The sequence below is a fragment of the Podarcis raffonei genome, chromosome 16 (genome assembly GCF_027172205.1).
Source record: "Podarcis raffonei isolate rPodRaf1 chromosome 16, rPodRaf1.pri, whole genome shotgun sequence".
Taxonomy (NCBI): domain Eukaryota; kingdom Metazoa; phylum Chordata; class Lepidosauria; order Squamata; family Lacertidae; genus Podarcis; species Podarcis raffonei.
Window position 1 is genome coordinate 42,179,898 of NC_070617.1, and position 21,127 is coordinate 42,201,024.

At 52.1% G+C, this 21,127-nt stretch overlaps 1 protein-coding gene across 3 annotated transcripts; it reads right to left on the minus strand.

Annotated features, from left to right (window-relative positions):
• Positions 1-305: 305 nt before the first annotated feature.
• Positions 306-9,078, minus strand: ASPHD2 (aspartate beta-hydroxylase domain containing 2). 3 transcript variants are annotated; one of them, XM_053368477.1, is made up of 4 exons: positions 8,968-9,078; positions 4,122-5,460; positions 2,222-2,335; positions 306-1,401 (listed from the first exon to the last, which is right to left on the minus strand). In XM_053368477.1, the coding sequence occupies exons 2-4, from the start codon at positions 4,927-4,929 to the stop codon at positions 1,292-1,294; spliced, it is 1,032 nt and encodes a 343-aa protein (XP_053224452.1). In that variant the 5' UTR covers positions 4,930-5,460; positions 8,968-9,078; the 3' UTR covers positions 306-1,291. The 3 variants fall into 3 exon arrangements, with proteins under 3 accessions (XP_053224452.1, XP_053224453.1, XP_053224454.1); XM_053368478.1 differs by lacking the exon at positions 8,968-9,078 and adding an exon at positions 7,501-7,997; XM_053368479.1 differs by lacking the exon at positions 8,968-9,078 and adding an exon at positions 7,372-7,442.
• Between the last annotated feature and the right edge of the window lie 12,049 nt (positions 9,079-21,127).

Sequence of the window (21,127 nt, forward strand, 5' to 3'; positions counted from 1 at the left end):
TGCAGTCCAACACATCTGGCAAAGGCAGACCAAGGGCACAGACGAGCTTGGGGGGGGGGCTGTAAACTCCCTGCCTCCCTCTGAAGGGGCACACGTGTCCCCCCAACCGCTTTTTGGAGGTGTTTGATGCTGCTGCCATTCAGATCCCCTCCTTCCCGGGGTTCCTGCAACTACAAAAGAGAGTCGTGCCAGGCACAGCCCAGCCCCCAGGAGCAAGAGAGGTGGAGACCGTAAGGCAGCCTACCCTCTGTGCCCACTCCAGCTAGGAGGGGCTCCACAGCCTCCTCCCACAAACCAACTGCATCTTTAAGCAAAACTTCTTTTTATTGGATAGCCTTTGTGGTTTTTGCCGGCACAAATATCCCCAGCTGTAACACACTGCGCTTTAAGTCTCCCTCCAGCCACTCTGATTGGGAGGGGAGCATCAAATAAATCCTCTTCTGCCCCCACTCTGCACCTCCCAGATACATGACAGGCTGCTCAGCCTCCCCTTGGCAGCTGGGGGGGGGGGAGTTACCAGGAGGTCAACCTACCCCCCTCGACCTCTGCATCCGCCTCTTCCTTGCAGGAATGTGCAGCAAGTGCTCAAGGCCAGGACAGAAAGCAGCAGGGGCCAAAAGGAAGGAGAAGGCACAAAGCAAGCTGATGCAAAGCTTGAGAGAGAGGGGGGCTGGGGGTCCCACACCACTGCTCTATGCTAGGGGGAGGACAGAGTTTGTCCCTCCTACCTCTGCTCTCACCTGTTGCACATAGAGATGTTGGAGGGGGCCTGTTTTCTTACAGGTAGGGGGAAGAATGGACCCCAGGCCATCCAAGCCCCCATGAAAAGCTACAGCAAGAAGAGCCCCCTTTCCCCCCCACCTCTGAGTTAGACCAATGGGGGGTGCTTTTGTCTTTAAAGATGACAAGGTGACACTGACATGGCTACATTCATCAATAACATCAGGGTTGTTAGCTTCTAAAGTCAGGACACTGCAAAACACAGCAACGTTAACACACTACAGTGGCACGGTGCCCAACCACAGAGTAGAAAGGTGGGCAGGTGGGGAGTGGGAAGGAGGACTTGGGGAGCCCCTCCTCCACCCCCCCAAGCAAAGAATAGGAAAGAAAACTGCAAGGTGGAATTTTCCACGACCAAAAACCTGGTGCAAAGGAGCTACACATGGAGTTTGTTTGTGTGTGTGAGACCCTCGCACAGGCAGGCCAACTGGGGAGGGGGCTCCAGGCTCCAGGCCACCCCGCATGGCACCCTCTGCCTGCCCTCCAGCCTGCTGTGCCCAAGGAAGCTGCGTCATCGTCCAGGAGCAAAGATGAAATCAAGGGCTTGGCGCTCGGCAGCAGCGACATTTGGGTGCCAGAGGTCCACCATGAATACGGCCCGGGGTCCTTCCTCAGGGGCACCTGGAGGAAGAAAAGGAAGAGCAAGCAGTTCAGTGGGTGAGTTTGGTCTCCAGGTCTCTCTTACTACCATACCTTTAGGGTACTACGATGCCACCATAAACGGTTCTGGCAGGGCCTCTTGACAACTCTCAGCCCCTTCACAAACTACAGTTCCCAGCCGTGGCAGTTTAATGAGGTCTCCTATGGCTGTGAATGTATGATTGAATGCCCCCGCTGTATCTCAGTGGAGGGGCAGGAGCAGCAGCCCCACTAAGGCTGGCTGGAACCATGATGTGTTTTCTGGGTCTTGCAGGACAAAGCCCCTCCCCAGCTCTGGTCAGAACACTGTTAGGAGCTCTGCTGAAAAGAGTCCCCAGTATTCTGTGCACCCCATGGTTAATCAGCATGCAAGAGGGAAGAGGACTAGGGAGCGCTTCACAGGACCATGCACTCGGGCCTGGTGCTATCTTTATTCTTTTTAAAAATCTAGCTGCTAGCCCTCAAGGCGGTGGGAAGAAACACTTGAAAGTGTCTCTCCCTGCCCTCCTCCATATTTCTCCCATGCTCATGCACACAAGTACCTTTTCCAACAACCTGAAATGTCATTTAGAGCTGCGGAAGCTGACTGCAAGGGTCAGAAGTTGCATGGGACATACTGAGGCAGCTTTGCAAGGAGTCGGGCAGAGAGAGGGTTTTTCCTTCTCAGCGCTTGGGAATCACGTGGAGCTAGGGGGACACACACCCTTGTTTCCAGCAAAGCCCTCCCCTCCCCCACCAGCCCCTTGGGAAAACACCTCAGGGCACACTCCAGCCTCTGGGTGTGTCAGGGCTTCAGACTTACCACCATGGAATGCCGTGTGCAGGAAAGAGTCGTCAAAGAGCAGGCAGCGCCCTTCCGCCCAGCACTGGGGCTCCCCTCCCACAACAAGTTCACAATTGCTGGGGGTCTTCAGTCCTGCAGGAAGAAAGAAGATGCATGATGGGCAGAACCAAGGAGGAACGGCAATGGGAGCAGCCCAACACCAGCCAGCAAGGAACCTGCGTTTCCTTGTTCCCTGAAGGCAGGTGGATTTTACAATCTTGCCCTCTACCTTTTGCAGTCCTGGGCTTGCTGCAGAGGGGCTGCTTTGCCAGGCTGGATCCAGAGCCCACCAGGTCCAGCGTACTCTTTCCGCTAGGAAGAGGTCTTGAGGGGCACCAAGGAGATGATCATCCCCCTTATGCTATTATTATTATTATTATTATTATTATTATTATTATTATTAGCCACCTTTTTTCTTCCAAGGAGCTCATGTGGCCTATATGGCGCTCTCCAGCTCATTTAATCCCCACAACAAACCAGTGAGGAAGGCTAGACTGGCCTAAGGTCACCCAGTGAGTTTCGTGGCTGACGGGGGTTTCAAACCCTGGTGTCTCTCCAACCACTACACCGCTCTGCCTCTCTGGCACCTGGGATGGCATCGGGACAGGGAGGCTTTGAATAGGCTGGCACAGCAACAGCCCTAGAGCTGTCCTTCACAAACATGTCCAATCCTTTTTTCAAAAGAGCTCATGACCCAAATACTTTGCAGTCGCCAGGCCAAGCTCCCTGTGAGACTGACCCCGCTTAACGCCAGCCCTACCTGGCTGAACAAGACCAGCCGTTGTGGCACTTTTAATGGGAGGCAGGGAGGCATCCGCCAGGCTTCAGTCTCAGATTGGCCGGCTGGCAGGCTGGAAGCACGCAAGACCGCCTCAGGGGTTGCTATGGCAGCAGCCCAGCCTGGCAGCACGAGTTGCACCCAGCAAACAATGAGAGCTGCGTTTGCTATCTACTTGAAAGCAAGGCAGGAAATGCAGTCGGGTGCAGACTTTTGCATGGAAAAAAGGAAAGGAAAGCACAGAATCCTGACATTGTAGAGATGTAGTAGACTCCAAGGGGCATCTGGTCCAATGAAAGAATCGCAGCTAAAGACTCCTTGGCAGATGGCCACCCACAACATCTCTGCCACCTTCTCCAGCGCAGGAGACTCCAGCACCTTCGGAGGGAGCCCATTCCCAAGACTACTGTGGATTTTTGGCCCCCTTTGCATTCCCAGCGTTTCCTCATTTCATAATCCGCTGTTCTAACTCTTAGGGGGCTGTCCATCAATTGCTTGGGAAACAGAGGACTTGAAAAGGAACTCTGCACCCTGAACAATTTGCAGAGGGCCATGACGTCTGAAAGAAACCCACGTCAGTTTTAAAGGACCTATAGAATTTCTGCCTCCTTTAAGGAACAGATACATGGACCACACCACCCTACAAAGTATGGAGTGGGGTGGGTGTGCTCTTTGCACCTGTAAGGTGTAGGGCTCACACACCTCAAGGGAAAATTTCCCCCGGAGGAGTAGCAAAGCTTCCTTTTCAGGCCTCAACTTCTGCAAAGTCCACAGCAAGGCAGGGATGGGGTAGCTGTGGGGCCTCTCCAGATGCAGACCCCAACTCCTGCCCTCCCTGACCATTGGGCAGGCTGGCCGCTGGGAGCTGGAGTCCAGCAACAGATGGAGGGCCACAGGTCAGCCTCGCTTTCATGATGCTCCCCAGAGCTGCCCACCAGAATCTTTGCCACCCAGCAGGTAAGGGGGCTGAGCTGCCCTCCAAGCTGCTGTGCAGGACAGTTGCTCCGTCTGCCCAGAGCCCCTGACTGCTAAAGGCACAGTCAAGGGAGGCTCTCCTGAAAGGGAGGAGGCCAGAACTGAAGGTAAACCGAAGGTGCCTACCCAGGTGGCAGCGGATGCGGATGTTGGTTGGTCCGTAGTGCTCCGCGATAACGGCACCCGGCGTCAGGACAGAGATGCAGGCATTCCCAAAAACGTTGTTGCCAATGCAGGTGCGCAGGCTGCCCAGCAGGCGATAGGTCCGGGGGCACTTGCGGCAGTTCCGGGGCACGCAGGTGCCCTGGTTGACCAGGTAGAAGGTCAGCCACTCGCCACTGGGTGTGCTGTTGGCCTTCCAGCCCTGGGGCAAGCTGCAGTTGGAGAAGGCTTTGTACAGGGCCTCAAACTCGCAGGCGATGGTCTGGAAGTTGCGCTCCAGCAGCTCCACGTCGTGCTTCTGGGCATCGCGGGGGAAGTAGGGCATGGTGGGCAGGTCGGGCAGGAAGAAGACCTCTGGCTTCTGGATGGAGGGACGGCTGCTGAGGTAGCGGCCCTGCTCGCGGATGCCCTTGCGGATGCGGCCCATCCCAGACCACGAGTAGCGCTTGGCGTACTCCTGCAGGTTGTGGTAGAGTTTCTGGTTCAGGCCGTCGCTGTGGGCACAGCGGACACACTCCGGGGAGTGGCAGTGGGTGTAGCCATTCTGCAGGCCATTGGTGTCCACCCCCTGCAGGAGAGAGTTCCCCAGGGCGTACGTCCGGGGCTGCTCCCGCCCAACGTGGTAGCAGTACCACACAAACATGGCCAGCAGGAAGGCCACGGTGCCCAGGGCGGTGGTGTCGCAGTCCCGCACAGACTGGATCCCACTGGCGATCAAGTCCCTCAGCCGGTCCAGAGACCCGCTCCATCCTGCCAGCCATTCCAGAGACATCTTGGGGCTGCGGAACGGGTGCCGGGTTCTAGCGCATGCAAGGGAGAGTCAGTTCTCGAGATCTCCACAGGCACCCGCACCACGCAGGCTGACAGGGGCAAGTGGGGAGAGGCCAGTCATGGGCAAGCAGTGCCAGGGGGTCCCGGAGGGGGACAGGCTGCATCTGTGGCAGCTCGCCAGCTCCTGCGTCAGGGCCGTAGACCTGGGAAAGCTTCAGGGGCAGCCATCCTGAAAGGCAGGTTCCAGAATTCAAGCAGCCAGGGGCACAGTGGAGAAGCTGCTCAGCTCAGGCGCTGCCTTTCCACAGATGCTCCCACATCGCTTCCGAGCCAATGAGCGTCATGGAGCCCCATGAGATCCGGGATCTGTGGAACAACTTCACTCCTGCAAAGCTGCTGTCACCCGCAACAGAGTCCTCTGGTCTCTGGGGCCTCCTTCATTTGTTGCCCAGGTTAAACGGATGCATAAGGGGCGCATGCTCCCTCCACAAGCACCCGGTCCAGGTCCCAGTTTCTGTTCCCATTGAAGGATCTGCAAGAAAACAGGAAGGAGCCTTGAGAAAACGGGTCCCTCTTGCACCTGAGCCCCGTTGCCTGTCCAGCCTGTTTTCCACTTGTGTGTGGAGGTTGTAGAGGACTCCCAAAAGCAGGGAGGATGGCTGTCCGGGGCTCTGCAGACCCTGTGAGGCTCCAACTTCCAGCAGCTGGCATGGCCAGTGACTCTGGGGAAAGATGGCAGTTGGAGGGCAGGAAAGTCAGGACGGCCCCTGGAGGCTTCCCACCTTAGCCCTTGTGCATAATTGTGACCCCCCCCCCCTCAAGTGGGACGCAGGCCAGAGTCTTCAAGGGAGGCCAACTGCACTGCATGGACACACCTTTCTTCTGATCTGCCATCACCTTCTGGCACGTAGACAAAGCTGAGATGAGCTCCCATGTGGTGCCAGAAGCAGCAATACCCCTCTTCCCCATCACTCGGTTAAAATAACAACAACCCACCCTCACATCTCCCATGTCATTTTGCCACCAGGGTTGGGCTACTGCTGATTTATTTATTTTTTTTAAATTTACTGCATCCCACCTTTCTCTCCATGGAGCTCCAGGTGGTGCACAGGGTTCTACTCCTCCGCACAACTACCCTGTGGGCTGGGCTAGGCTGAGCGAGAGCGGCTCAAGGTCACCCAGTGAGCTTCATGGCCAAGTGGGGATTTGAACACTGGTCTCCCAGGCCCTAGCCTGACACTCTAACCACTAGACCACGCTGGCTCTCTAGGTGAGCAGAGTGCTCTAGCTGCACTGCTCCCAATCACTGGATGCCTCAAGCTGGTCCAGGAGCGGGGCGGGGGTGGTGGTGGAACAGGACAGGGCAGACCTGCAGGCTGGCTTTCCTCCCCCTCCCTCCCTCCCTCCCTCCCTCCCTCCCTCCCTCTGTGCAGCTCCCAGAGATGGTTCTGGCGTCCAGCAGCCCTGCCAGCTTCGCTTGCCTGCCCTGTGCTCCATCTCTCTAGATTTGAATCAGCAGCGCCAGACTCAGCCCTCCCACCCTCTCAGCAGGGGCAGGAGGCACCTTCCCCACTCCCCCCCACGCACGCACATGTCAATCACCCTTGACAATGCGTCCCACCCACTCACCACAAACGTGGCAATTGGCACCTGAGTCACCCGCCTGCCAGCTGGCAGGTAGTGCCCCTTCTGGAGTGCTGCTGCAAACAGCATCACCTCCCAGAGTGGTTCCATTTACTCTGCTCTGCGAGGAAGGCCTGCTCCCCTGGTGGAACTACCTTGCTGGGTCCGACTGAGGACCCATCCAGCCTGTACAGGTGCCAGGGAAACGTCAGCAGAAGGAGGCTGCCTTGCGCAGCAGAGCTTTCCTTACCCAAAGCCAGACTCCCCTCAAAGAGCATTCAGGCTCAGGGCCACCAGATTCGCAAGGCGGCTCCTGCTTACCTGGGATGGCAGAAAGATCCCTAGTGTTTTGTGCTGCAAACAAGCAGAGACAGACTTTGGGAGAGAACTTCTCAATTCCAAACCAGCCAGGACCAGAGGCAATGTCCAGTGGTCCCTTAGTCCCCAGAAAGGGGGTTGGGCCAGGACTCCCCCAACCCAGGACCCTGTCCTGAGCAGAGGGCACAGCTGGCAGAGACTACCTTATGGAGAGACCCGGCCCTTGTTCTGCTGCTACCCTTCCACTGCCCCATTTAAACAGGGGGCTTTCGGAGCAGCCTCAATGAGAGCAAAACGCAGGACGTGAGAGCCCACCGCCACAGCATTTCTTCAACTCAAGCCCCAAACGATGGTCCTCAGACTTGGGAGAACCCCCAAAGACTACTTGCCTGACTGTGTTCTGGACACCCAGGCTCCAGCCACTTGGTGAAGTTCCAGAATGAGCCCCACAAGCACCCCATGGGCGCTGCAAAAAGAACCCCAAGGAAATAAGGTAACTCACCCAATCCAACCAAGCAGGCAATAAAAAGCTTCCTCGTTGCTGGGAGACACCCGCCCCCCAAATTTAATTAACTTGGTCTCCATCTCCATGCTGATGCCCCAAAGGAAAGTGGGCCAGAGCTGGGCTCACCTTCTGCTCAGGCTGAGATCTCTGCAGCCTCCTGAGTGTTGGGTCCTCTGGCAAGACCCAGAGCCCTTTCCTTCCTGCCTCCGGCTGGCCCACCTTGGAACCCAGGCCTGGTACTGGTGCTGAAAGGTTCTGGGAGACGTGGACACCAACCAGGGGCCAGCACTGCCACATGGCAAATGGAAGTGGATTGGTGGGCAGGCAGCAAATACTGTGACACAGCAGCAAACCAGTTTATGATGGCATTTCTCACGCAGGAAGCAAACGCCGCTTGGATTTCCTTCCTCCGGTCTGGATGTGCCCAGGACCTGCTCAGGCTGCTTCCAGCGTGTTTGCATGAACAGCCTTGTCATTTTGGAATTGGGGGCAACAGGAAAGGGTGGGGAGAGAGGAGGGGAGAGGATCCATTTACAAACTGCACTTGTACTGCACACTCCAAAGTGGCAAGTGGAGAAACTCCTAGGCAGGAAAAGCTGTTATGTAAGGACTGAGGTGCAGAAGCAGCACAGGAGGTGTAAGGGTGTGTGTGTGTGTGTGTGTGTGTGTGTGTGCCAACACTGTTCTGAAGCAAGAATACTGGGGGCTGGGGAGAGCCCTCCCCTGCTCTCAAGGAATCTCCTGGCAGGCAAGGAGGGAAACCTCCCAGGATGATAAGCCGGGGTGAAGCAGATGGTTCCTAGAGCATTGGAGAGCAGCCAAAGCCATTGCCTGGGGGAGCACCCAAGCCAAAGCAATTGCCCGAGGATCCCAGTCAGGGGGCCTGGGCTGCCTGGAGCACTTGGGGGCAGGCGATGGGGCGCCTGGAGGTCCGTCCTCCTCCCCACTTCTCTTGTCCTGTGGAGCCTTGGAATGCCAGGAAGTACTCCTGAGCATGAGCAGAGGGGTTTGAGAGCAGCAACTCCGAGCACCTCCCCCAGTCCCTGTTCATATTCTCTGGAAGTCCAGGTTCAGTTGCAACGGCTGACCAGCCCAGAACACGTTTAAAGAGGGCCTCCAGAGCATGTGCAGAGTACTTTCCTGCCCTGCCGGTGTAGTCCTGAAGGAGAGGTGCTCCGGAGGGGCTCGGCTGTGAGTCGCACGGCCGAGCCAGACGCCCCCGCAGCCTCCCCGGCGGCGCACCCGGCGTCCCAGCTCCTTCGGGCGCCAAGGGCTCGGCCCGGGAGTCCTCCTCGCACTGGCTCTGCGGGGCTCTCTGGCTTGCAGAGCCGCCGGGTCGGCCGCTCGCCTGCCGAGGCCCAGCCAGCCCGAGATGGCGCGAAAGGGGCCGCCTTCGAGCATGTGCAGAGCGCCGCCCTCGCGTCCCCCGGCGGGCGGGATCGGGGCCACGCGCTCTTCGCGGAGGCGGCAGGCGACGCACTTGCTGGCTGCGCCCGCCGCCCGGACCGAGCGCCCGGCTCCGGCGCGGCCGAGGCGGCCACGGAGGGAGACGCGCCTGCTCTCCGGCGCCCACCTGCCCAGCGGCCCACCTACCTGCTGCTGCCGCTGCCGCTGCTGCTGCTGCCCGCGCTTCCCGCCGACGCTCCCGGCCGCCCTCGGCGCTCCCGGCACGGCGAGGCTCTCCGGCGGCGGCGGCGGCTCGGCAGCGCGGACCACAACTCCCAGCAGCCCGACGTCGGCGCCGCGCGGGAGGGGCCGCCGAGCCAGCGCCCGCCCCGGCGGGAGGACCGCGCCGCTCTCCGCCCGCCGCCGCGCGGGGCCCGGGGCATGTGCAGAGGGCCGCCTGCTGCGGGCGGAGAGCGGCGCGGCTAAAAGCACCGCAAGCGGGGCGGCTTCCTTTGCTTTGCGAAAGGATCATCTTCACCATCATGTCATCCTACTTTTATGATTTGTACCCCAGCCATCTGTATGGGTTGCCCCAGCCGCTCTGCGCGGCTTCCAGCATCTACAAAAAGAGGATTAAACGTTCAAAGCTTCCCGCAACAGGGCTGCCTTCTTCAGAAGCCTGTGCAAAGTCATTGCACAGGGCGGGGCCATCACGGAGAAGGCCCTGTGCCTGGTTCCCTGCAGTCTCACTCCTCCCAGGACACAGCCACCATAAGACCCTCCAGGTGGACCTCAGTGTCCGGCCAGCGTGAGCGGGTCATAGGAGCCAACTCTAATTTGCTTAGAACAATTTCGTACAATCAAGTCACACTCAGGACTAATCAATGAAGTCAGTGGGCTCAGAATAGGTCCTGGGGATCACAGGCCTACTGTTTGACAGCGGAATGGACTCTCTCAGAAGGTGATTGACTCTTCCTTACGGGAGATTTTTAAGCAAGATGTCACATAGCCACCTCTCATGGATTCTTCTGGTGTGGTTTCTGCATTGCTTGGGGTTGGACCAGATGACCCTTGGGTCCCTTCCAACTCTACAATTCTCAGGTAAAGCGGACAAACATTTCCAGGAGAGCAGACTGAACTCCATCCCCACTGGCACGAGCCACCTTCGGTCTCTTCCAAGACTCTACAAAGTATGAAGATGGAGTTACTCTTTCATGGGATGCTCTGAGCTGCTTCCAAGGTACAGTAGCTGCCAACTTCATGCTTCTGGCATGCTTGCCCTGTAATGGGGAACCCCACTGTAAGCCTGGCTCCTCCTTCTGCATGTTTCCAGGGCTGCCTGCTCTCCTGGGGTCAGCCACCTTGGCATCCCAAAGGCTTTTGGCTCCAGTCTGGTGAGCAATGAGTTAAGCCCTCTAGGAGATTAAACTTCCTGCTGCTTTTGTTTTATTTGCAGCCAAAGTGGGTCAGGCAGCTGAAATGCAGCAGGAATAAGATCCTTCTTGGCTACTGTTAGCTCTGCTAGTTGTGAGCTCTCCTCCTTGCAAGTTGAGTCAGGCCTCCCCAAAGATACCTGATTCCTCCCAAATGTGTGCGTGAGATCAGCTCTGCCCCCATCTCCCTTTCCTAATATTTATTAAAAGGACTTTGGCTTTGAGCTGCTACCTGCCTTCCCTGGAAAGGACTACCATGCCTTGCTAAATGCTGCTTAATGTCATATGCAAGAGGTACTAGGGGAAAGTGTGGTGTAGTGGTTACAGTGTTGGACTAGGACCCAGGAGACCAGGGTTCAAATCCCCAGTCGGCCATGAACCTTGAATGCCAGTCACTGCCTCTCAACACAGGGTTATTGTGGGGAGGGGAAGAACCGTGTTCGCCACCTTGAGCTCTTCGGAGAAGAAGGTGGGATAGAAATCCAATAAATGATGGAATGAATGAACAGAAGCTGCAATATGTAACACTGGGTGTTATGAGTCACAGGACCTTGCTCTTTGTGGTAAGACCAGGGCCACAGGCAACAGAATAGACATTTTGCAGGGGATACAAGAACGCAGAGGAATAAAGTAGTGTGGCATGATTTTGAGAGAGACTATTGTTGTGAAGGCCTGCTATTTCCTGAGATTCTCAGTTTTAGCAGATGAAACAGTGAGTATTTCTGTCATATAACAACTGTCTCTAGGTGCAAGATTCATGGAAGTAAGTGATGGGAATGTGGAATACCCTTCTGCACACAAAGAGTTGCTTGGGTTTGTTTCCATCTCAGGCCAAACTGTAGCACACTTTTACCTGCTTGTTCTGATTTTGGACCAGATCTCAATAATGTTAGTTGGATAGGCATAGGATGGTTGTTTAACTATGGCCAGAAAATCATAGAAATCAGAGAACTGTAGAGTTGGAAGGGTAAAGGAGGGTAAAGGAGAGTCTAACACCTTCCGAAGAAGACTGTTCCACTGTCAAGCAGCTTCCTGCACCCTGCAGAGGAAAAAGGTGGCATAGAAATGCAATAAAATGAATAAACTATGAACTCCCAAGTTATGAGGTCTTAAGAGGCCACTGCAGCTCCTGGGAAATGCACTGGAACCGAGGTCTATGCAAGCACCAATTGCACATGATCATCAAGAGACACATGCAGCGGTTGCCCTTCAATAGCTCTAGAAGGAGGGTTATCTTGTGGCATGATCCAGCTTCCTGGCATTGTTTTAGCGGCGGGGGAAGAGATGTATGTGTGGGAGTTCAGGGAGAGGAAACAGCAGCTGCCCTTTGGAGGAGCAGGTCTATCTCCGGGGATTGAGAAATGGGGCTTATGAGGAAGCAACCAGCCATAGGATGACTGGCATGGCTGTGAAAGACCCTCTTCTGCGAAGCAAATCAAAAAGTGCTTGTGTTAAGTTGTGGGTGAACATATCAGACGACACAGCGATTCTTCAAACAGCTCTTGTTTATTCAGAGGCCAGAAAAGAACTGAACTGAAGGGTTCAGCCAGCCTGCTTATATAGAGCTCCAGTACAATGTAACTGTAACAACTTTCTGTAACTATCCAATCACTGAACGTCACTTTCGATCCCTTATTTGCATATGTGGACCTGAACTATCTACAGTATCCCCCTGCTGGCCCAGGGTGAGAACTTCAGTACATAACAGCTTAGAAACCCCATCTAGCCCAAAGAGCTGCGGCTGTGGACTGGGGCTGGTTTTAGGAGCAGATGACTCCCTTGGCTGCTGGTCTGTTTCCAGGCACAATTCAGAGGGCTGGTTATGACTTATAAAGCCCTCGGTCCAGGCCGTCTGAAAGACCGTGTTCCCCCGTACAAAGCTGCCTGGGCTCTGAGATCTGTGGGGGAGACACGGGCAGGCTTGGGGGGGACGACAAAGGAGAGGGCCTTTTCAGTGGTGGCGGCTGCCATGCAGCTTTGGAACTCCCTCCTGAGAGAAGCTGGACTGGCTTCTTCCTTCAGTGCTCCAAGGCTTTTGGAACTGATTGCTTTGAACGAAAGGGCTGGGGCAATGCTGGTTTTTTTTGGGTTTTTTAAGCTGATCTTTATTGGTTTTTTATAATTACATACTATACATACACATATTATATTACATTTTACATTTATTCTTGCTCTCAAGAGCTGACTTCCCTCCTTCCTTCTTCTGGCTTTTTTGTGTCGTCTTTTTGCATTGTCTTTATCCATTTTGTATATACAGTGGTACCTCGCAAGACGAAATTAATTCGTTGTGCGAGTTTTTTCGTCTTGCGAATTTTTCGTCTTGCGAAGCACGGATTCCCTGGGTATTAACGGTTTTAAGAAAAAGGAAACAAACTTGCAAGACATTTTCGTCTTGCGAAGCAAGCCCATAGGGAAATTCGTCTTGCGAAGCAACTCAATAAACAAAAAACTCTTTTGTCTTGCGAGTTTTTCGTCTTACGAGGCATTCGTCTTGCGAGGTACCACTGTACGGTAGTTGTTCTTCTTCAATTTTTGTCCATGAAATGTCCATAAACAAATAAATCTTTCTATATATACAGTTCTTGTTGTCTGTCTATATTCATTTACAAATACTGTTCAACCTTGGTCATAGTATACATTTTTAATTCATTTTGATATTATTGTCCAATAAATTTCTTTGTATTTTCCCATTATGAGGTTTATTTCAGTTCTATTTCACATCATCTTCTCTATATATAACATAAATTTTCCCCATTCTTTTTGATATGTTTCATCACCCTGATGTTGAATTTTGCTGTTAGTTTGGCTATTTCTGCATACTCCTTATAATGCCACTTTTCTACTGTTGGCATTTGTTGCTGTTTCCACACCTGGGCCAGCAAAAGCCTCACCACTGTTGTTGCGTATAAAAACAGTTTCTGGTTATTCTTATCGATATCCTTTCCCACCATTCCCAACAGGAATGACTGTTTTTTTCAAAAACGTATACCTAAAGATCTTCTTTAGTTCATTATACATGTTTTCTCAATAAGTTAAGGGAAGCTTTTGATGTTTGATGTATTATAGTATTTTAATTTTTTTTGGAAGCCGCCCAGAGTGGCTGGGGAAGCCCAGCCAGATGGGCGGGTTATAAATAATAAATTATTATTGTTATACGTTTTCACTTTGTCACATGTCCACCACGTGTGAAAGATGTCATGTGACAAAGACACATGAGAGCAGAAGCAGCAAAGCAGGCTGGGAAGTGCTGGGACTGCACAATCATTTGGGGCCTACTAAAGTTATCCAGGCCTAACTGCTAACTGCTGAGTCATTCTGACATGTGACTTAGTAGCCAGTTTTCTCTTTTGTGTTCTCTGTAAGATGTCAGTGAGAGTCAGTCTGTTTCAGCTGTGAACAGAATCAGTATGTAATCTCAGTCAAACTGTTTGGAACCATGTTGTTTATGAAGAAGTTTATTTTAACTCAGTAAAGCTTTTATTCTTTAAAACTCTGCATTATTAATTTATGCTGCGCGTCAAAAGAAACTGCCTTCTTTCACCCCACACTTCCAACAATTCTTATTTCCTGTTTTATACATTTTTGACAATTTAATTGGCGTGAGGTACCATCTGCACATCATTTTAAACAAATTTTCTTTTAACAATGTACATGCTGTGAACTTTAGCTCAGTGTTCCATAATTTTATCTACTTTTCATACTCAATTTCCCATTTAATCGTGACACTTTTGATTTCTTCAACTTTTGTGTGCCGTTCTAGTAAACACTCATAGACATTGGACAGTATTTTTTGTTATTTTGTAGTACCGCAGTTTCTATTATTGATTTTGTTTGTTCAAACCCTCTTACTTTTTTATCCTTTGAAAAGATGTCATTCATTTGATGGTATTCCATCCAACTTAATAAAATAATTACATTAATTACATTATTCTCTTCTGACAACATGTCTCTGTAAGACAACCATTTTCCTTTCATGTTTAATCTTTTCAATGAAGAAGAGAGAAGAGTTTTGCATTTGATTTCCCGTTTATCACTACCCAAAGGAGTCTCAAAGCGGCTAACATTCTCCTTTCCCTTCCTCCCCCACAACAAACCCTCTGTGAGGTGAGTGAGGCTGAGAGACTTCAAAGAAGTGTGACTGGCCCAAGGTCACCCAGCAGCTGCAGGTGGAGGAGCGGAGACGCGAACCCGGTTCCCCAGATTATGAGTCTACCATAATCTGAAAATGCCTCTTGGGGTGACAGCCACCACGGAGTCTTCCTTTCAAACCACTCTTTATATCTTATCCAAACTACATAAAGTGGTCTTTTTATGACGTGATTTTAAAAGTCCTTATGTACTCCAACCTTCTCATACCAAAGGTATGCATGCCACCCGTATCTATTTCTGAACCCTTCCAGATCTAATATATCCGTATTTTCCAAGCTGAACCATTCTTTTAACCATGTTATACATGCAGCTTCATAATATATCTTAAGATCCGTTAGTGATAAGCCTCCTCTTTCCTTTTTATCCGTCAAAAGTTTGAATTTTATTCTAGGCATCTAGCTCTGCCATACAAACCTTAAAATCATTTTTTGCCACTTGTTGAATTGGCCGTGTCCAGTTACAATTGGGATAGGTAAAGGTAAAGGGACCCCTCAGCATTAGGTCCAGTCGTGACCGACTCTGGGGTTGCGGCGCTCATCTCACTTTATTGGCCAAGGGAGCCGGCGTACAGCTTCCGGGTCATGTGGCCAGCATGACTAAGCTGCTTCTGGTGAACCAGAGCAGCATACAGAAACGCCGTTTACCTTCCTGCCGTATTTTTCGCTCTATAAGACACACCTTTCCCCTCCTAAAAAGTAAGGGGAAATGTGCGTGCGTCTTATGGAGCGAATGCAGGCGGGAGGCTCTGCTCAGCACTCCCTTTAAAGAGCCGTGTGGAGCATGTGTGTGGCTCTTGGGGGCCCCAAGAGCTGCACACACGCTCCACGCACTCTTTAAAGGGAGTGCAGCTCTTGGGGGAGCCTTAGCCGTGCGCAGTCTCTCCTGGGCAGGGGGAGAATTCATGCCGCTGCCAGGGAGAGGCTGTATGCGGCTATCCAATAAGCCAGGACAGCAAGCAGGATCGCTGCGCTGTGATCCCGCTTGCTGTCCTGGCTTCTTGCTTAGCCACGTCCAGCCTCTCCTGGGCAAGGGGAGCCTTCATCCCGCTGCCCGGGAGTGGCTGCGCACGGCTATCCCATAAGCTAGGACAGCAAGCGGGATGGTTGAGCTGTGATCCCTCTTGCTGTCCTGGCTTCTGGAATTCAGAATATTTTTTTTCTTGTTTTCCTCCTCCAAAAACTAGGTGCGTCTTATGGTTTGGTGTGTCTTATAGAGCGAAAAATACGGTATTTATCTACTTGCACTTTTGACGTGCTTTTGAACTGCTAGGTTGGCAGGAGCAGGGACCGAGCAACGGGAGCTCACCCCGTCGCGGGCATCCGAACTGCCGACCTTCTGATCGGCAAGTCCTAGGCTCTGTGGTTTAACCACTGTAATTCGCTCTACGCGGGGCTGCCCTTGAAGCTGTCCCAGAAACTCCAGCGGGTGCAGAATGCTGCAGCGAGGCTCCTCACGGGGTCTCTGCCATGGGAGCATATTCACCCAGTGCTTTTCCAGCTGCACTGGCTCCCGGTAAAGTACAGGGTCAGATTTAAGGTGCTGCTTTTGACCTTTAAAGCCCTTCACGGCCTAGGACCCTCGTACCTACGGGACCGCCTCTCCCGGTATGCTCCACGGAGAGCCTCAAGGTCCATAAATAGCAACACCCCAGTGGTCCCGGGCCCTAAGGGAGTTAGATTAGCTTCAACCAGAGCCAGGGCCTTTTCAACTCTGGCTCCGGCCTGGTGGAACGCTCTGCCTCATGAGACCAGGGCCCTGCGGGATCTGATTTCTTTCCGCAGGGCCTGTAAGATAGAGTTGTTCCGCCTGGCCTTTAGCTTGGAGCCAATTTGATTCCCTCCCTCCCTCTCTTTCTTTTTTCTTTTCCTTTCTCCTCCTGCGATGAGGCTACATTTTAATATTTTAATGTTTCAATATTTTAATGTTGTATTTTAATTTTGTTTTTAAGTTATAATCATTCAACTTGTTTTTATTATTGCTTGTTAGCCGCCCTGAGCCCGGCCTTGGCTGGGGAGGACGGGGTATAAATAAAATTTATTATAAGTTTCACATTCTGGTCTTTATAAATTACATCTATACTTCTTAAAAACTTTGTCCCCAGACCCATCATTTCTAAATTATTTTTCATAAAAAATCAGGACACCTTATCAAACGCCTTTTCCGTGTCTATAAAGATAAATACAGCTTGTTTATTTATTTTTGTTTCTAAATATTCAATTATATTTACTATGTTTTGTATGTTATCTTTTAACTGGTTTCTCTTCAGATCGTAGAAATCTTTCGCTTTTTGCTGTTTTTATTATAAATATTGGTATGGTTTTAACAGATTTTATATGTGTATATTGTTTTAATCTTATCAATGTTTAATTGCTTTTTAATTATTGTTCTTTCTGTGTTTTTAGCTGTAAGCTGTCTGGAGTCCCATCAGGGGAAAAAGTGGGGTACTGACTGACTGACTGACTAACAGAATGAATGAAGTGGGGGACTCCACTTTGTGGGGTTCCTGAGTCAGGAACCCCCCCCCCCTTTGGTAAGGCTCTACAGGGTTTGTCCTGGAGTTGGCATTAAGCTCTGAATTGCCATTGATCACCTAAGCTTTGGTGAATTGCTGGGTTTCTGGAGCTGGGCTCTTTGCAGGATGCGGTTCTCCCTTAGCAAAGGGTCTGGATCTGGCTTCCCTTGTTGGGCAAGTCACGCATTTGCCTTCTTCCTCCAGGGAGCCTTCCTTCTGCCCCAGGAATACTGGAGAAGCAGCCTTATCTACTGCAAGCTCCTGTTCAGAATGCCCCCCCCCCAAGTGCTGAGCTGAAAGCAGAGGAAGCCTTGGGTAAGGGGGCAGTGGGTAGGAAAGGGGCTGAGGCCTTAGTCAGACCAGCATTTGTCAGTATTGCCTACACTGACTGGTAGCAATGGCTCTTTGGGATTTCTGGCCGGAGTCTCTCTCCCCCAGCCCTCCCCGGAGATGCTGCCAGGGATTGGCACCTTCTGCAGGCCAAGCGGATGCTCTTCCCCTGAGCTGCAGCTCTTCCCCAACTCCAGTCCAGGAGAACTTCCCAGTGGAAGCCCCACTTCAGGACCACGGGGTTGCCATATGTGCCTGGATGTGTTCCTGTGTGTGTGCCAGGGAAGAAAAGCAAGGGGCTCCTGTGATGCCGCCATCAAATTCACTGCCATTGTTTATTTTGCTGAAACTGTTATAAGAATTCTAAGGTCCCAAATATAAAATAAATGTTCATAAATGTACAAGGCAAACACATACATAAGTATATATACCATGTGTCTAAAACAGTACAGGAGAACAATCCTGAAGCCATTTTGACTTCCCTAGTGACCTCAGTTATTCCTCTGCAGTAAGGGAGGCAAATGGGTGAAACCTCCCCATTGTCTCTTTGCTCACAAACCCTGTCTTAAGGGGTTATTTGTGTATGAATAGGGTGAGTCTATGACCTGGACTCAGGAACTGAGTATTTACCATCACAAAAGAATGGTCAGGCTGCCCAGGTAGAACAATCAGTGGCCATTATAAGGTATCCTGACAAACAGGATTTCTGCGGGGGACCACCTCTTTCTGTGATGTATGTATGATGTTTTGGGAGGTGGTCTTGAGCTGCAGGGTGGGCAATTTCAAAATTCTATATAAGGGCTTGCACACCATTGTTTGGGGTTTCTCTCCTCCCTCCCTGTGTGGGGGGAGTGGGGGACCCTTTTGCAACAGAGTTGGCCTCTGTTATTTTCTCCTACGGATAGGGAATCTACTTAAGGACTCTATACGGGCTCTTGGATACCCCATAAGGAAAAATGAAACTGTTTGGGGGCTGCCACAGCAAATCACAGCACAACCAAGCACAATCAAACAAAACCATCGTCAAAGGAAAAGAAGAGGCAGCCAAAGCCACAGAACGTAAACTGACCAGCACAAACAGTTTAAAATGCCTGGTGCCCTGAAGATGCCCAGGAAGGGTCCAGTGGTTACAGCTAAAGAGGGGTCCACTTCCACCTCCTTGCCAGCAGAGCATGGGAGCTTCTACTGAATGCCTGAAGGAGCAAGAGATGCTCCTTCTTCAGGTCTTTGGGTCACCAGCTGTTGAGGCCTATAAGCTGAGGCCTCATGCCCTCAGGTGGCTTCTGGAAAGAGGGGAGACAAATCCATAGCTGAGAGATCTTGCTGTAGCTAAATGAGAGCCCTCTCCCAACCCAGGTGGCCTCCAGATCTTTTGCACTACAACCCAGCACAGACCCGCATCCCAGCGGGGGAAGGCTGGGACACGGGGTTCCAGATGTAGGAGACACAGCACTGCATCAGCCACCTGCCTTTGGGCTTTGCTTGCCAGCCCCTCACAGCAGCGTCCAGCGGACTGTGAGCCGTTTTCTGTGGCCCAGAAGGCAGATCCAATAATCTGATGAATTCAGGGTATGACCACAGGCCACAGAGAAATAGCCACAGAGAAAATGCTGGGCCCAACATGCAGGGGCAAGATGCCTTTGAGCCCCAGATTTCTTGTGGGTCTGGGCAGGGGTGGGACAAACAGCGGGTAATGGCTGCTGCCTCTGGTGTCCTGCTGGGGGTCTCCACAGAGACACAGGGGGATTCGAAAGACTGGACCCAATGGAGCCTCAGCCTAAATCACTTGAGTTCTGAGACACTTGTCATTAAGAACATGAGAAGAGTGGCCCATCTAGTCCAGCCTCCTGCTCTCACAGTGGCCAACCAGGTGATCATTGTGCCTTCTCCCGCCCAGCACTTTCCAGCAACTGGGATTCAGAAGCATCATTGCCTCTGACTGCAGAGGCAAAGCATGGCCCTCGTGGCCAAGAGCTACAATCATAGATTTCCCCAGTCCTCTTTTAAAGCCATCCCAGTTGGTGGGCATCGCTGCCTCCTCAGTGCGTTTCCTGATTTGACTCTGCACCGCATGAAGAGGGACTTTGCTTTCCGTGTCCGAATCTTCCAGCAGTCTGCTTCCTTGGATGCCCACGTCATGGGCAGCAGAGGGGGTGTGCATGCACTCAAGACAGCAAGAGAGAGAGATTTCAACCTGCCAGGCACAGCTCCCTATGCTTCTGGGTGGTGGGGGCAGGGAAAGAGAGAGACTGAGAGAGGAAAAATGCAATTTATTTCCTCTTATCCCCTGGGAGGTAGGAAGAGGATTAAGAGTAATTAGAAAAGGGACTTGTTTGGGAAGGCCTTTTTCTTTCCCTCCGGCAACATTGAATCCCGGCAAAAAGCCACACAGCCTCCAGATGCCTTTGCCTTCCCCAAGGTGGGGAAGCTTCTAGTGGGGGAGATGGGTGTGGGGCCTGAAGCCCACTGGGGAGTGGTGTCATCTGCCACATTTCCTGCTCCTAGGTCTGTAGAGGTTGTATATAGTTATTCAGTGGTAGGTGGGAAGGGTCTTTCTGCACATGCTAAGAGAAGCTCTCTCCGGGACTATTGGTGTACTTCTCCTATTCAGGCAGCCCTGACTGTTGGCAACTGTGCGACAGGCAGAAATTCATTAGGTGTAGCAAATCTCCCCCCCCCAGCAAAATCAGAGGAGTCTGATGCTAGGGAAAGAAGGGAAGCAACAGCTTCCACCAGTCGGGATTCCCTACCCAGCAAGAAGATGCCCTGGCTGAAGATGAGACAAGTTGGTGTCCAGAGAAAAGGGATCTTCTAAATTTTCTCCACAGCTCCTGATAAGAGTCCTCCACTCACACTCAAAGGGTCAAGTGGATTAATTGTGGCATGCTGACAACCTGTAGCCTGTGCTGTCTTAGTTTATCACAACTGGGGCAAGAGCTCTGACTATGTCCACTTCCGGGGGGTGGGGGTGGGGGTGTGCTGGGCTGCGGTGACAGCATGGGGATTGGGACCCCCCTCAGGCTGCAATTGACATGCTCCAAAACCAAGTGCCTGATGCCATCTGGTGGATGTGGAGGGGTGCAGCCACCAAGAATATCTCACCCCTTACAATCTAGATTTGGGGGTAAAGGAGTGAAATATCATTTGATATTTAAAATAACAACAACAACAACAACATCATTATTATACCTGCCATCATAGGAGCAGCCTCTGAATAGCAGTTGCTGGAAAACGCAGGCGGGGAGAAGGCTCTTAGGCCCTGATCCTGCTTGCAGGCTTCCCATGGAGGCATCTGGCTGGCCAGGCTGAGGATTCAGGACCAGATGGGGCCACTGGCCTGAGCCTGCAAGCTTGCCTTACCTTTTCATGACTGAGGGAGGGTATTCACAGGATGAATACTCACTAAATCCCCCTGGTGGCATCAGTGGGGGGGGGGGAGTCATAAACATTTATTTGAAATTGCCAGGGAGGAAACTTGGTTGAATGGAACTTACTTGTGCGTAGACATTATAGAAGGATCTTGGCCATGGGGAAGGATGTCTCTAGGTAACACAGCCATACAGAACCTCTGCTTCCATGCTAGCTGGGCTAAAGGGATGTGTAGCAATTGAGAAAGGAGCCTTTTAGCCTGTGAATGTGGTACAGCCTTGGAGGTTTATGGCCTCTTTGGCTGAGTTTGATGGCAAGGCAGCATCTAGCCCCCCCGCCTCCCCAGCACATCAGGCACAACTGCACCAGTGGAGACGTGCTCCAGTACACAACCCCTGGTCCATGGGGGTTGCTCTCCATGGCAGGGAGGTGATGGCCCAAGCAATGGGGTGGTCAGCAGCCCCCAGATTTCAGGCCAAAAAGAAGATGAGTCAAACAAATTTCAGTACCGCAGCCAGTGATCCTCCCTGCAGAGTCCTGCAGGAAGTGACAGATAATAGAAGCCCAGAATTGT